This window comes from Momordica charantia (genome assembly GCF_013281855.1).
Source record: "Momordica charantia cultivar OHB3-1 chromosome 4 unlocalized genomic scaffold, Mcharantia_2.0 BLBB01000004.1, whole genome shotgun sequence".
Lineage (NCBI taxonomy): Eukaryota > Viridiplantae > Streptophyta > Magnoliopsida > Cucurbitales > Cucurbitaceae > Momordica > Momordica charantia.
In genome coordinates this window covers 25981007-25995476 of record NW_028275162.1, presented here as the reverse complement: position 1 = coordinate 25995476, position 14470 = coordinate 25981007, and the positions used below count along the sequence as shown (strand labels likewise).

General features: G+C 36.7%; 2 protein-coding genes across 4 annotated transcripts; one reads left to right on the top strand and one right to left on the bottom strand.

Annotated features, from left to right (window-relative positions):
- The first annotated feature begins 419 nt into the window (after window positions 1–419).
- Window positions 420–2826, top strand: PNSL1 (PsbP-like protein 2). 2 transcript variants are annotated; one of them, XM_088123106.1, is made up of 8 exons: window positions 420–621; window positions 688–790; window positions 1345–1428; window positions 1514–1584; window positions 1679–1801; window positions 1876–1947; window positions 2049–2145; window positions 2563–2826. In XM_088123106.1, the coding sequence occupies exons 1-8, from the start codon at window positions 565–567 to the stop codon at window positions 2664–2666; spliced, it is 711 nt and encodes a 236-aa protein (XP_087979232.1). In that variant the 5' UTR covers window positions 420–564; the 3' UTR covers window positions 2667–2826. The 2 variants fall into 2 exon arrangements, with proteins under 2 accessions (XP_087979232.1, XP_022133531.1); XM_022277839.2 differs by having other exon boundaries at window positions 422–621; window positions 1511–1584.
- Window positions 2827–3089: 263 nt separating this feature from the next.
- On the bottom strand, window positions 3090–12921 carry LOC111006078 (ABC transporter B family member 20). Of its 2 annotated transcripts, XM_022277823.2 has the most exons (11): window positions 12239–12921; window positions 11221–11275; window positions 10943–11118; window positions 10630–10830; window positions 9037–9296; window positions 8587–8897; window positions 8256–8476; window positions 7800–8140; window positions 6541–7334; window positions 6178–6419; window positions 3090–4888 (listed from the first exon to the last, which is right to left on the bottom strand). In XM_022277823.2, the coding sequence occupies exons 1-11, from the start codon at window positions 12605–12607 to the stop codon at window positions 3659–3661; spliced, it is 4200 nt and encodes a 1399-aa protein (XP_022133515.1). In that variant the 5' UTR covers window positions 12608–12921; the 3' UTR covers window positions 3090–3658. The 2 variants fall into 2 exon arrangements, with proteins under 2 accessions (XP_022133515.1, XP_022133517.1); XM_022277825.2 differs by lacking the exon at window positions 12239–12921 and having other exon boundaries at window positions 10943–11116; window positions 11221–11262.
- Between the last annotated feature and the right edge of the window lie 1549 nt (window positions 12922–14470).

The following is a 14470-nucleotide window of genomic DNA, read 5'->3' as shown; positions in this document are numbered from 1 at the left end:
GAATTCATCTTTCGCGACATTCTCCCTACTCTAACCTTAGGGATAAAAAGTACTTCTTTTAAAATTTCAAAGACTAAATCCACATTTACCATTTGATACTACGGGACTCACTCCCTTTGTTTATGCTACAATTTTTTTATTTATAGGTAATCTTTTAATATTAGTGAATTTCACATCATTTTCAAATGATATTGACGTGTCACACAATAAATGACAGTATAATCTATACTACAATAGTATTGGTAATTTTGTTTATCCATGTTCATTTTTCGTAGTTGTTTTTCCACGAACACAACAAAAATGTTTTAGGTACTAAAAAAGAAAGTTTTAGAAGTTTATTTTATTTAATAAAAATAGATATTTGAAATAAAACAAATATTATAAAAACACTTAAAAAAAATTTCTCACTTTATCCTTTTCAAGCATTTACAACATTTCCCAAAAGGGAGGAAACAACAGAACAGAAGAGCCTTCAATATGACCACATAAACCCAACCCGATCAGATAGTATTCTGAGTTTCAATTTTCCATTTTCCATTTTATGAGAGCTTCTCTCAGTCAGATATGGCAGTTTCAACCTCATGCTTGAGTTGGGTTCCGACCACCGCATCAAATTTGAAGGTTGGTGTATTCATTTACTGATCTTTCAGGACCCAATTCTTGTGTCTCATTGTGCTTTAATTCCAGCCGAGGTTGCTTCCTTTCAATGACCTGCTATCACCAGCCTCTTGTTCATTTTCTTCGTGTAGTACCATCATTTGCTCCACCGAGAGAACTTCCCCTGAGGAAAGTAAGATTTGCAACCTTGAGTTTTATGGTTAATTCCAATGCTTAGAGTTGAAGAATGTGGTTTTTTCTTCGATTTCATTACTTGTGCGATGAGAATACGTATTTTGGTACATAATCTGATTGCTTATTCTTGGAATTCGTTAAGATTTATAGGGCTGTGTGGAATCATATGAAAATAGCATGCAAGGTGTTTGTACAAATGTCTGAACCAACTGGACTATTACGGAAGAACACAGTGTCCCCCAGAAATTCTGTTTAGATCTATTTGCGTTTTAGAGATTCTCCTGAGATTGCATTTTCATTGTCTTTATTCAATCATTATCTGTTATTTTCTTGGTCGAACATCAACTTAGTGAGAAGTGGTCATGGTACCAAGCAAAACGATGACTTCACTTCTGTTGTTTTTATAGTGGGATTGTTCACTTATTGATGAATTTATTAAGTTCTACTTGGTATTTTTCTTTTCTTTCCATTTAGGTGTTTTTTTCTCTCTGTTCTCTTGAACTTGGAGGTCTTTATTGCCTGTGGTAATATGATGTTGATATTAATATTTAGGCCATTGCTATAGAAGGCCGCTTCTATTGGGAGTTGGAGCACTAGCTACAAGTTTACTCCCTGCAAGTTCCCTCTTTGCCGAAGGTACTGTCTTTGCCCCTAAATCCACTTCTCTTCAATAATTTAATGTTGCATTCCAAATTAATATTGTGATTTGTATGTGCAGAAGTCCCGAAAAATTATCGAGCTTTTGTAGACTCCACAGATGGTTATTCCTATTATTACCCTTCTGACTGGAGGGTAAGAAAATTTCAACAAGTAGAAACATGAGACATATCTGTAGGAAACAAAAGAGTATACTAAAACAAATAATTTCTACATGTTCGCTATCTAGGAATTTGATTTTAGAGCCCATGATTCGGCATTCAAGGATCGATACCTGCAACTACAGAATGTTAGAGTTAAGTTTATACCAACTGAGAAAAGGGATATCCATGAAGAAGGTCCGATAGAAGAGGTAACAGAATCTTCGATTCAGATCATATTGATATTCTGAAGAGAAGCTTGAATAATTGAACTTGACTTGAGCAGGTTGTTAACTTTTTGGTAAATCACCGTTATGCTGCACCAAATCAACAAGCTACCATATATGACATGAAGGAGGTTTGCATCTTTCTCAGTCTCTCCACATCAATATTTCCATATAATATTATCCTGAGGTCTGTTTCTGGACATCTGCTTGATTTTTTATTTACCTGTTTCAGCGAACGATTGATGGTAAAATTTATTATACTTTTGAGTATAAACTTAGTTCTAGAGCGTACTCCCGGACCTCCTTTGCAACTATAGCAATTGGAAACGGTAAGCTCATATTCTGTACCATTTGAATTTAGGGTCCTTCCTTTCATTGATTTTTCAGCTCTAACTCCCATACTTCTTGATCATACGATAATTTTTTACCCAAAATGTTAAAGAATATTTAAGTGAACTATTCAGTTCAGAAAGAGATATAAGTGGAAAAACTTTCAAATCAACGTTGACCAAACTCATTTGATCTAGTTGTATTCTGCTATCTTAAAATAAATTCTTATCTAGTCTATATTTTCTGGAATCGCTACGGTTTGTTTTGAGTTAAAGTTCTCAAATTCGAGCTGAACTCTTGCTCTTGTATATTTAGATGAGTGGTACACGAACAAGGTAACTTCCAATTGTTAAAACAACTAGTTAAGATATTATTTACCTCTAAAAGTAATCCCGTTGCTTGTAATACGCATGCAGGTAGATACTATACCTTGGTAGTTGGGGCAAATGACAGAAGGTGGAGAAGGTACCGCAACATGCTTAAAGTGGTTGCAGACTCATTCAGGGTGTTGGATATATAAGCTGTTTCTGAAGGATGTGAATTTGAATAAGCACTATTGGTTTTTGTTGTATAGTTGGTATATACCTATCTCTTTGTAAGGTATATATTTTCAAGAGCTCAAAATCGTTGATTTGTTGAAAACAAAACACCCTTCTATTTTACTTCCCACTTGAGCTCAATAGCTGAAACTTAGACTTTGTTTAACAAAATCAGAAAAACGGGGAAAAGAAGCATTAGGTTTCACAGGTTTAAAAAGGTCAAAATGTTCGATAATTTCGAAGTCTCATAGCTAGTAAAGAGCGGGAGAGATAAAAAAAAGTTCTATATGTTTGAATCGAACGATGCAAAATCTTGTGGGATGATACTACGTCAAAGTCTCATTCCTGTTAATCAATGAAAAACCTTAAAGGGAAAAAAATGAAAAGGAAATGAATTTGTTGGGTTAAACACAACCAAAAATGAACAGCTATTTGATTAATTATAACGACGTATTTACAAAGGTTACAAACGTATGCTTTCTCTTTTTAACTTCCCAAGATTCTTAGAGAGATTCATCATACAGAGAGAGAGAGAGAGAGAGAGAGAGAGAGAAAGAGTCAGTCTTTGAAGTAAAAAATAAAATTTAGAAAATGAAAAACACCACACCTAGAATTGGACCCAACTCACCCCCTACTCTAATCATCAATAAACAAATCAATATACCATGGAGACAAACCCAATGAATTGATGATTGCCTCCTAAAGAATATGGATTTAGCCCCCAAGGGAAGGCCTCACGGTCAAACTCCAAAAACCTCCTACTTCTGTACCCTAACTCTGAACAAAAGAAACTACTGCTGCTGCTGCCATTCAGTCACAATCCTCCTTTATCCGCCTTCTGCCCGACCTCAAACCTCTAGCTATGTATGAGCTACAAAATCTCTCTTTTTTTTTTTCAGAAGCTCTAACAGTGCAGAGGGAGCTAATGAAGGCAACCAAAACTAGATGAGTTTCGAACAATCAGTTCCATGTCTTAAACAAGTCGATGCTGTCGCAAACCCTTACCGAAATGTGGCTGCATCAAGCGCACATATAGGCCATTCTTGGCCACCAAGGAATCGTGAGTACCCTCCTCCACTATTCGCCCACCATTTAGTACCACAATATTGTCAACGTGCCTCATCATTGCGGCTCTATGGGCAATCAGAATGGTTGTTTTGTTTCCCATGATTAAAGTGTCGAGAGCCTCTTGCACGACCCGACTTGACTCGGATTCGATTGAGGAACTTGCCTCGTCCAACAATAGGATAGGTGCATTCTTCAATACTACCCGAGCGATTGCGATTCTCTGTTTCTGCCCCGGGGTTAGATCCACACCCCTCATGCCTACATGTGTGTCATAACCATGAGGCAGGCTACTAATGAAATGGTGAGCGTTTGCTATTCTAGCAGCCTCTTTCATTTCAGCTTCACTGGCATTATGCCTTGCATATATAATGTTTTCCCTAATGGTTGTTGAAAAGATTATAGGTTCCTGCTGAACAAGACCTAAATGATTCCGCAACCATCTCAAGTTATAGTTTTTCAAATCTCGACCGTCCAACAAAACCTGACCAGCAACAGGATCATAGAATCTCTCGATCAACGATATTATCGTGCTCTTTCCCGACCCAGAAACACCCACCACAGCCACCGTCTGCCCCCCATTGACCTTTAGACTGAAATTGCTCAATACCAAAACCTCAGGACGAGTAGGATAACAGAAATCTACATTTTTCAGCTCAATGCTTCCATAAACATTGGGTGGCTTCAGTGCAGAGTTATCATCTGGGTCAATCTTCGGTACACGATCTATGATTTCAAATACTGAAATGAGTGATTTGCGCCGTTTAAGTATATATGGAGCCAACCCAAAAGGTTCCACCAAGGCAAACGTTGCAAAAGAGAACACCATATACACTTTAAGAGCAGTGGGCAGATCCTTAGTATGATTTTGGACAGAAAGTGGAGTGTACCAGAGAAGAAGGGCATTACAGGCAAAAAGCAGAAACTGTGAAAAGCCGAATGCAAAACCAATAGCCATCCCGTGAAGGAAACTCTCCTTAAAAATTTTATTCAGTTGCAGTCTGTAGAGTTCCATAACCTTGTTTCCAGCACAGAATGCTACCACGGTGTATATGTTTCTAACTGCATCTTCAAGAACCAAAGATGCCTTCCGGTGCATCTCCTGGATGCCCCTTGAGAATCCAGCAAGCCATAACTTCTGCAATGTTTCAAAAAAATTTATCCGACAAAACTTAAATTGAAAAAATACAAAAAGGACATCATGTATTGTAAATGTAAAAATTTTTTATTTCATTGAATTATTGTTCATCCTGAAACCATGAAGAGAGAACCCAATCCAGAGGAATTCTTATTCAAAGCTAACACCACGGAATATAATCACTGGATAGAGATCATACAGAATATAACTATGAAGAAAGCTTTCTTAATTTACATTAATAGCTAACCACAAATTAAAAAAGAAAGCTAACTAAAAGCCATGCCAAAATACACATCTAAGAAACCATATAATACATCATTTTCTAAAAAAACCATGATATAGTCACAACTCTCATTCATTAAAACATGCACATTTTTTAAATTATGTTCAAATACTCTCATACATCCATACAATTTTCACATTAATAATATGTCTTAGTTTATGATATTTACATCCAAAAATGTAAAAGTGATGAAATATATAGTACTTCAATTTTGAGGATATTAGTTACATGTTTCAACTGAGCAAAATATTTGGAAAAAGATCTAAAACAATAAAAAATGTATGTATGTTTTTTCTAGTTGATTTCATCTTACAAAAAGAAATTTAAAACCAATTATGTTTATGCACTTATATTTTTTAAAGAACACTTAAAAGTTTGATGTATCACTTAAAAGTTCAAGTGCTCAATAATAGTAATAGCATATGTTCACAAGTATCTCACACGTGTCTAATATTTTTGATGAGTGTGAAATACATGTCCAAAAGGAACTAGAGCGTTGGAGTGTCTTATACACACATGTACATGGACACTGTACACTGGACACTGTACACAAACTAAAGTGTCCATTCTTCACACATATGCATATTAACACTAAAAACCCATCCTACATCACTTCAGAATTTTATCATGCACAAAATCATACATAAATGAATGTACAAACAAATCTTAAAACATTAGGAAACTAAACTCCTTTTACTACCATCTAGGAATAACAGAGCAAAAGGGTGACGTCAGAAGCCTATACATATCAATACTTAGATCCAAAGTCCTGAACCGAAGTTTAATTATCAGACACAGCAGGAAATGAACTACTGTCCGGGATTATTTTTCCCCTTTTTCCTTTGTTCATTCCCCTTTTTTAAGGGGGGTGGGTAGCAGAGAGAATGCATGTCCATGAAGTTTGCTTAAAAGGTCTGGCTGCCATGAGTTAGCATTTCCTTCTGCAAATAATTTGGAAAACGAAGAAAAGAGAAAAAAAAAGAACTAGAAAGTAAGGCATACACACCTGTGCAATGGCAGAAACAGTTAGCACTGGCAACGTTGCCAATGCCACAAGTGCCAAGCGCCATTGTAGCAACATCCCAATAAGAAGTGCCACAATGACAGCAGCACTATCTTGAATAAATATAGAAAGTCGGTTGCTAAAAGTAGCTCTTACGAATGTAGCATCGTTTGCCAAACGCATGGATAGAGTGTCTGCGCTATTTTCCTCTTCGTCAAACCATCCAACTTCATTTCGTAGCATAGCTGTAATTTTTTTTGTGGAAAGAACATGAGAAAAACATAAACCAATGTTAACCTGAAAGGCATAAAAAATATTATTCCATGTAGTAAAACTCAAACAGAGATAAAAAAATGAAATGCTCACCTGAAAACATCATTCTCCTAACTCGCTCAGTCATTTTCTCCCCCATTATTCCAAAGTAAAAATGTTGCAGAAAATTGGCAATCACTGTGACAAAGCCCATGCAAGCAATGATCAAGCACCATCTGTCTACCTCATGCCGTATGTTATGACCTTCATCCCTTCTGTAATATGCTGTTATTATCAGAGCAATTACATATGCGAGAAGAGGATTGAAAGATCCAAAGATGGCCGCACCAAGGCTTCCTAAGACGGCATACAGCCACTCTGCAAAACTAAGCTCTGCAAGCCTCCAAAAGGCTGGTGACTTTTTAAGCTTAGTATCCTTAGCTTCCTTTGCTTTCATTCGGAAGTCATCAGATTGGCTGTGCAGTCTACTGAACGTCTGTGAATGGGAACGTTCACTTTTGGGATCAGATGTCAAGAGAGGCGAAATAGGCGACTCAGGGTCTGAGCCATTTGACATTTGACGATGTGCAGACTGAACGTCAATTTTTGGCAACTCTGGGAGTCTCATTTCAAAACTATCCTGCCGCCTAATTGATGGTTCCTTGTCAACTGAAGAATCAAAGATCTGACCATTTTCCAACATCTTTTCAGGAGGGGGGCTTGGAACTTTAGGTGATTCAAGAGAGTTGTTATAAACGCCATCTGTTGGTCGGAAAACACCAGGAACTCTCTGAAGGGATGGTGATTTTGTCATTTTAGGGGATGATGGTTCTTGAACACTGTGACTTGCAGAAGAATCCTTTTCAATCTGGAAAGTTGAAGACTCCTTGTAGTTTCTGACTGGCATCCTGAATGAAGTCATGATACAGAAGCAATTCAGTGGAAGTAATGAGGAATTTCAACCATAAAGAGACATATATAGCGACTCCCAATTTTCTCTTCCAAAATAAGAAACACAACCATCGTTCAAAGATGAAAGTGGGAGAGCAAAAAGGGAAGACAATAAATCCACCCATAGCCGAAGAGTTTTAAAAAATGACCTCTACTTGGAATTTATAAACAGCAGAATTACAAATTTACAATTAACAATCTTGCTCCATGCAGAGGGAATTTTGAAGAACCCTGCTAAATTTCATTTTCAATCAATACAAGGCGGGGAGGGGATTAAACCTAGGATGCCAGTTGAGCTATCAAAACCTTGCTGTAGTTGATCTGAAGAAAAACTTTCCAACAATGGAAAATAACAAGCTGAGTTACAAAAGAAAATACACCATGTTGAAAAATTCTCAATGCTAGACTCTTCATTATAATACCTTCTGGGGAGCTTTGCAGCTTCTTCACATTTGAGAAGTTCTGTGTAAAGGCCATCAAGGCTCAACAATTCATCATGCGTACCCATTTCAACAAGTTGGCCCTCCTCCATCACGGCAATGTAGTCCGCATTCCGTATTAGACTAAGCCGCCGAGCTATTATTATTGTTGAACGTCCCAGCATGAGAAGATCAAGAGCCGCTTGCACGGCTTTTTCAGCCTCAAAATCAAGACCACCAGTGACCTCATCAAGCAGCAGAATAGATGGATTTAAAAGCACGGCTCTAGCAATTGAGAGTTTTATTTTCTGCTCCTCCATCAGCTCAATTCCAGCCCTGCCTACCTGATGATTGAAACTTTTTAAAAATAAAAAATAAAAAATAATACGGGGAAGTTGGAACTCAGAACAATAAATGAAAGTAGTTTTAGCCATAATCCTTACATGGCTTTTGGCTTACCTGTGTGTCGTATCCTTTCTCAAGAGAACTAATAAACGTATGTGCATGAGCTATTTTAGCAGCTTCCTCAATTTGATCCAGAGTAGCATTTCGCCCGTATGCAATATTATCTCGTATACTCAAACTTAGCAACGCAGGTTCTTGTGTTACTAATCCTATCTGACTTCTTAGCCACTCCAATTTCACGTTTTTAATATTTTCTCCATCCAAAAGAACTTCTCCTGCAGCAAAAAATAGGCAGATAGTTTGAGGCACTAAGAAACATCTTTCAGTTGAACCCCCAATAAAAGAATATGAAGAACCAAGAGAAGCAGAACACAAAAATTTGTACCTAATGTGGGATCGTAAAACCGCTCCATGAGTGGGATTATACTGCTTTTTCCAGATCCATTTCTCCCAACAAGTGCCACAGCTTTCTTTGCAGGCACAGTAAGGTAAAACCCACTCAAGATAGGAATTTCAGGGCGAGATAGATAGCTGAAATATACATTACGAAATTCAATATTTCCTTGAATGGAAGATGGAGTGACTCCATCCTGATTACTTGCAGATGATGACCGACTTATCATCTCAAAAAGTCTATAAGCAGCTATGCGCCCTTGGTCAAATGAATAAAAGTTTGTAGCCGCTTGGTTTAACCCACTACAGACAAATAACATACGTAAGTGAAGTTATTAATGCATTCCAGTTTCTTATCAAGAAAAAAAAAACGTACGTAAGGAAAGTAGTAGTGAGAAACAAGAATTTCAACTTTGAAGTAAATTTTGAAAAACACGCTTACAGGCCACTTAAAATTACAGCAAATAGTGCCGTTATAATCTCTCCTCCATGAGCTTTCTGATGTGTGACCAAGAACCTTCCAACCCAAAGTTGCAAAGCACAGGAACATATTGCAAGTCCATAAGTGAATCCGAGCCCAAGACCTTGCACAAGGCTTATCAATATACCGTATCTAAGAGTTGCTTGTAATGACGTTGCATAAGAATACTTGGCTAATGTTTCATTTGTGAATGCATACAACGTCCTGACATAAGAGACTGCCTGCATATTTTAAGTTTAATACTCATTTCAAAATAAAGGGCACCACACATTTTCCAAAGGTCATGTCAATAATTTTCCATTCATATTCAATGCTTATAATTTTTCATGAAGAAAAGGTTCACAGTATCACAGAATATAAAAAATAATCTTTTGCATCATTTTTAAATTTCAACTCAATTATCTCACGCAAATACACACTACAACAACTGCTCTCAAAGAAAGATTATTAGCTTTATTGCAGTCCTCAAAGATGTATAGTATCTTACATGAAGCTGTGAAAGAGGATCTAGAGCACCTTGTCATACATTATCCACTTCCAAGATTTTATTGTTCAAAAGCTTTGGAGAAATTTATTTAGCTTGATCCATTCCAATTGTATGGGATATTTTTACTCTGATTAGTGTGTGGCCTTTGTTTTAAAGAAAATCTTAGAGTCACTTGGTTTATGTCCATTGTGTCTATCTTATAGGTGACTCGAAGAGAGTAATAAAAGGTTTTGTGGGGATACAAAAGAAGAATGGTAATATTTTTTGTATCAGCTAATTGAAAAGCTTTTCTCGGATCTATGCCATTTAAGTTAGGAATGGTCATCAGAATCCACCCTCTCCATGTATATCTTTTCTTTCTAAAAATATATTTCTCACCCTCCCCCTTCTAACTTTGGTCACTGTCTCATATAACACCCTTTTTCCCCAACACCCCCCTCTCTCCCCCTTCTCCCCCTCCCTCCTCAATCCCCTCATCCCCCCACTCCCCTCTCCCCCTAAACCCTCTTTTCCCCTCCTCCTCCATCACTCTCTCCCCCTGTCCCCTCTCTCCCTAACCCCTCTTTCCTCTGCTCTCTCCTTCCCTCCCCCCTCCCTCCTGGCTCCCATAATGCCAAACTACTCCTCTGTACTCCAAATGCCCCTCTCCTTCCAGTGACATGCGGGATAGATTTGAAACCTCTATCATGAACTTATCACTAAAAAAATATATATACACTAAAAGGAACATATACCAGAGAAGTCCAAGAATAAATCACCCCTCATTGAAAAATCACCTAACACTCTACCAGCTACACATTACAACTAAAATCATTCTCAACCAATCAAGAATGAGATCAGTAAACTTATCCTAAAAAAAATGTGAACTGTATTTTGTCCAAATTATACATAGCAGAACTGTAGGTATGACTTTACAGTATTGAGGGTCCATTAAATTAACAAACGAAAGGTATAATGGTATGGTAGGTACATTAAAATATTAGAAGGGCAAAACACCACAAGTCCCTGATGTTGTAGGGATTAAGGACCATGGTCCCAAGAAAGAAATAAAGAAAAGAAAAATTTACCTGCTCTGCGATGCTAGCAGCTTCAGCATATGCATCTTGAATATTTTCAGCAAGCCTGTGAAGAAATATATTTGATATTCCTCCAGCAGCAACTATGAAGGGACCAGTGGCTAAAGTTATGAGAGCAATCTGCCAGCAGTTAATAAATCCAATGACAAGGCCACTGAAGAATGTAGCCATATTGTGTATATAGTTTCCAACCTGAAAAGAGTGCAAAAATAAAAATGATCATAAAAAATCCCATCGGATATGTAGGAGATGAAAACACAAGTTGAATTTTATTCTCAAGTCCCAACTGGAGTCCAGTACATACTTTTTCACTAAGAGCAGACTGAATGAGTAGCACATCACTGAGTACTTGGCTAACAATATCCCCATTGTTGCCATATGTATCGAAAAAACTCATATCCTGATTAAGTAACACTTGAACATATCTGGATCTAATGACAGCAGTCTGCCTTTCACCGGTCAGAATCCAGCATGAAACCTCTATCACACAGACAAGTTAGTTGATTGCGGATAAAACGAACTTAAATATGAAAGGAATTTCAACTAAGGCTAACATCCAATCCAATAAATATTACATCTTACCAATCCAACCAGCAACGAAAACACCAATAGCGATATAAACAACTCTTAAAGCAAGCTGCAAAGAAATGAAGTCCAAAAAAAAAATTTATCGTTACTCACTAATTCTGACACAGGCATTTGCTGGGCATATGGAGTTACAATTAAAAGAATTAATGGGTTTAAGTATGTAATTTTACAGACTGCAAAAATTAAAAAAAAAAAAAAAATTTAAATCATGTAGTACAATTACACTCAACTCCATGATCGAGTCCATCATTCCTGAAGCAATCACTAAAGATAATTAAATTAACAAAAATATAATATGAATACAACTAAAAGCTATGTTTCTAACACAAGCTACATACGTCATGTCTTCAATATATTTAAAGTCAAGCACCTAATTGATAAGTTAATTAACCTCAGATACACTACAGTTGCTACAGCTCAGCATTTATACTTCAAAGAAACAAAACTATACAGTAGATATACCTGAACTGACTGTGATTGGAACATAATATAAAGTTTATGAATTCAATTAGGCATCTAGCATGGCTCGTGTTATTTGACATTACGTAAGTTTTCCTTAAAATTGTGTAATTATAGAGATATGAAATGAGTAACTGCGAAAATTTTGATGAAGAAAATTCCGGTGATTAATTTACAGCTAAATCAAGATTTAAACTTTCCGGTAACATTTATTTACTCGTGAATATTCAGACGACCAAACTAGTAACATAAGTGACGAGAAAAGAAACCGGCATATCTAGATAAAGGAAAATATTGTTTCTATTTAAAGCAGAAAGCTTCCAAGTGAAAGCTTCTCTTAGTTCGACTACAAAGAAAACCAATCAACTTTCAAAAGAGAATCACTCCGGGACCTATATTCTAAGCCCAGCCATCCCGCACAAGAAAACTCGCTAGACTCCCTAGTTCTAGCACTTCAAACTTCAATTTCAGCAATTCCCTCAGAAACAGACACGCCGATCATGAAAGGAACATAAACTCCCAGAAGGAGGGTTTTCGAGAATCAGTTACTAACCTCCCTAAATCTCTGAGACTGCTCTTCCGGAGGAATCCTCAGCACATGGACAATCTTAGCGAAGTAATGGAGGTAAACAACCAAAGCAGTACCGTGCGCTGCAGCGGCAATCGATCCAACAACCATGAGAGTCCAATCAAGCCGGTCGGCACACGCAAAAAGCCGCGAAAATGGCACAGCAGCCGGGGGCGGCTCAATATCCTCGGGTTCCTCGATCTCTTCAGGCTCCTCAAGTCGGTCGCCGGTAGGGTCACTACCCGGGTCAAGGTAGGGCGACGGAGATTCCGGCGGCTCCGATACCTCGGAGACAGGAGTCAAGGGTTGTATATGAGGTGGAGACCACCCAAACAAGCCCCGAGAGATCATCATCTTGAAGAAGAAACCCTAATCCTCCCCCTCTCCGTCCGTCAATACCCAACACAGAAAATCAAAACCCTAATTCCCCCTAAATTTAGCCACAGATCTGCTAAATTTAGAGGAAACTATCCCGAATCGAAAGAGATTTACGAAAAATTGCTCCTCTTTCTTCTAGCTTTCAGTGTCTCTCCCTCTCCACCCGCTCATCCTTCCCGCTCTGTGAAAGTGTCCATTTTCAGTTTTTTTTTTTTTCTCGCGAGAGCACAAAAATGGTTGTTGCAGGTGGATGAGACTGAGTCAAATATGGCGGAGACACCAGGCAAATGTTTGACTCACCCCAAAGTAATAATAATAATAAGTATCCACCAAAAAAAAAATTATTATTATTTTTTTTAATTTTTTTAAACCCTTTTATTATTATTATTATTACTGTTATTATTTATTTTACTTTTTTCCCGTTGCCCCTTCTTTTAACGGTCAAATGCAGGCGATGCGTTTCGACATTTGGAGCATGGCTACTGGCATTAACAACTGAGCCATCCGACTTCTCTTCTCTTTTTCTCAAGCTTTTTTTTTCCCATCATTTTCACTGTATTTTTTATTTTAATATGAATTTATAATTTGGTTAAATTACAAATGGGCTAATTTTGAACATGGTCTCCATAATTTTGATAATTTTAGTTTAGTTTAATTAATGATTTTTACGATCTTGTAAATTATTTTTTTATTAGTACAACAAATGTATGGTAGAAAAATATGTTAATTACGGTTTAATTATGCTTATATGTATAATCTCGTCAATTTATCACAAAAAAAAAAATCTACGCTGTTATGGTACTAAACATGTGATATGTATTTCCTATTTAAGTAATTGGGTTAATTTGTACTAAAAAAATTTTAGTTAATTATATAATGAAAAATATTTTATACACCATTAAGGATTATTCCATAATAATTAGAGTTAAAAAATATAAACTATAAGAATCAAATTAAAACCACAACAATCAATCTTGCATTTCATCCTCTTCTAATTAAGATATTCAATATGTTTTTATAATATGAACTAAAAGGATCTTTTCAAAAGGATAATTCTGGACCAACAAAAAGAATTGGCTGAAATAATTTTGAGAAAATTGTACATCACCATCCCTGTCATAATGTTGATATGAAATTCAATTAACTTGTAAGGTGGTGACATGTGGCACTATTGTGTGAAACTATAGGTGAGATTAGTAATAAATTAGCCGTCATATATACTTTATCGTGCAATAGAGTAGAGTAAAAACAAAAGACTTTGAGAGAATGAGTTCAAACCAACGTAATGACTACCTACCTAGTAATTTCCAACACGATGAGCACGTAATTTCTTTTTTTTTATGTTTTTATTTATGAAGGACTTACGGAAATGGAGGTTTATGTTGATGACACGATTGACAAGTCTTGGATGGAAGAAGACCTGAAACGGGAGCAACTTTTAGAGCAAATTCTAATGTATTTTCTACTTTTATTGGCAACTAAATATAGTAGGATCTCGTGAAATTAATCAAAATATGCACAAATTGATCCACACACACTCACAGATATCATTAATATATATATTTTGATCAGAAATTGAGGGAGATATGATTGGGGGAGTGGGGGACTGTAAATAAGGCCTCTCTCACATCTGTGTGTGTGTGTGTGCCAGGCCATTTTCTCTGTGTCTGCCCTTTTTTTCTTTTGATCATGTGCACTTTTTAGAGTGGTATTATGGCTTTGCTTTTTTGGGTTTGTGGGTTCAACCAAGTTGCTAATATGTGTTGGATTGTGTCTCAAATCAAACATTAAAAATTTTAAAGGAGGCCAAAAAGTGGGTCTTTTTTTTTCTTTCTCAAA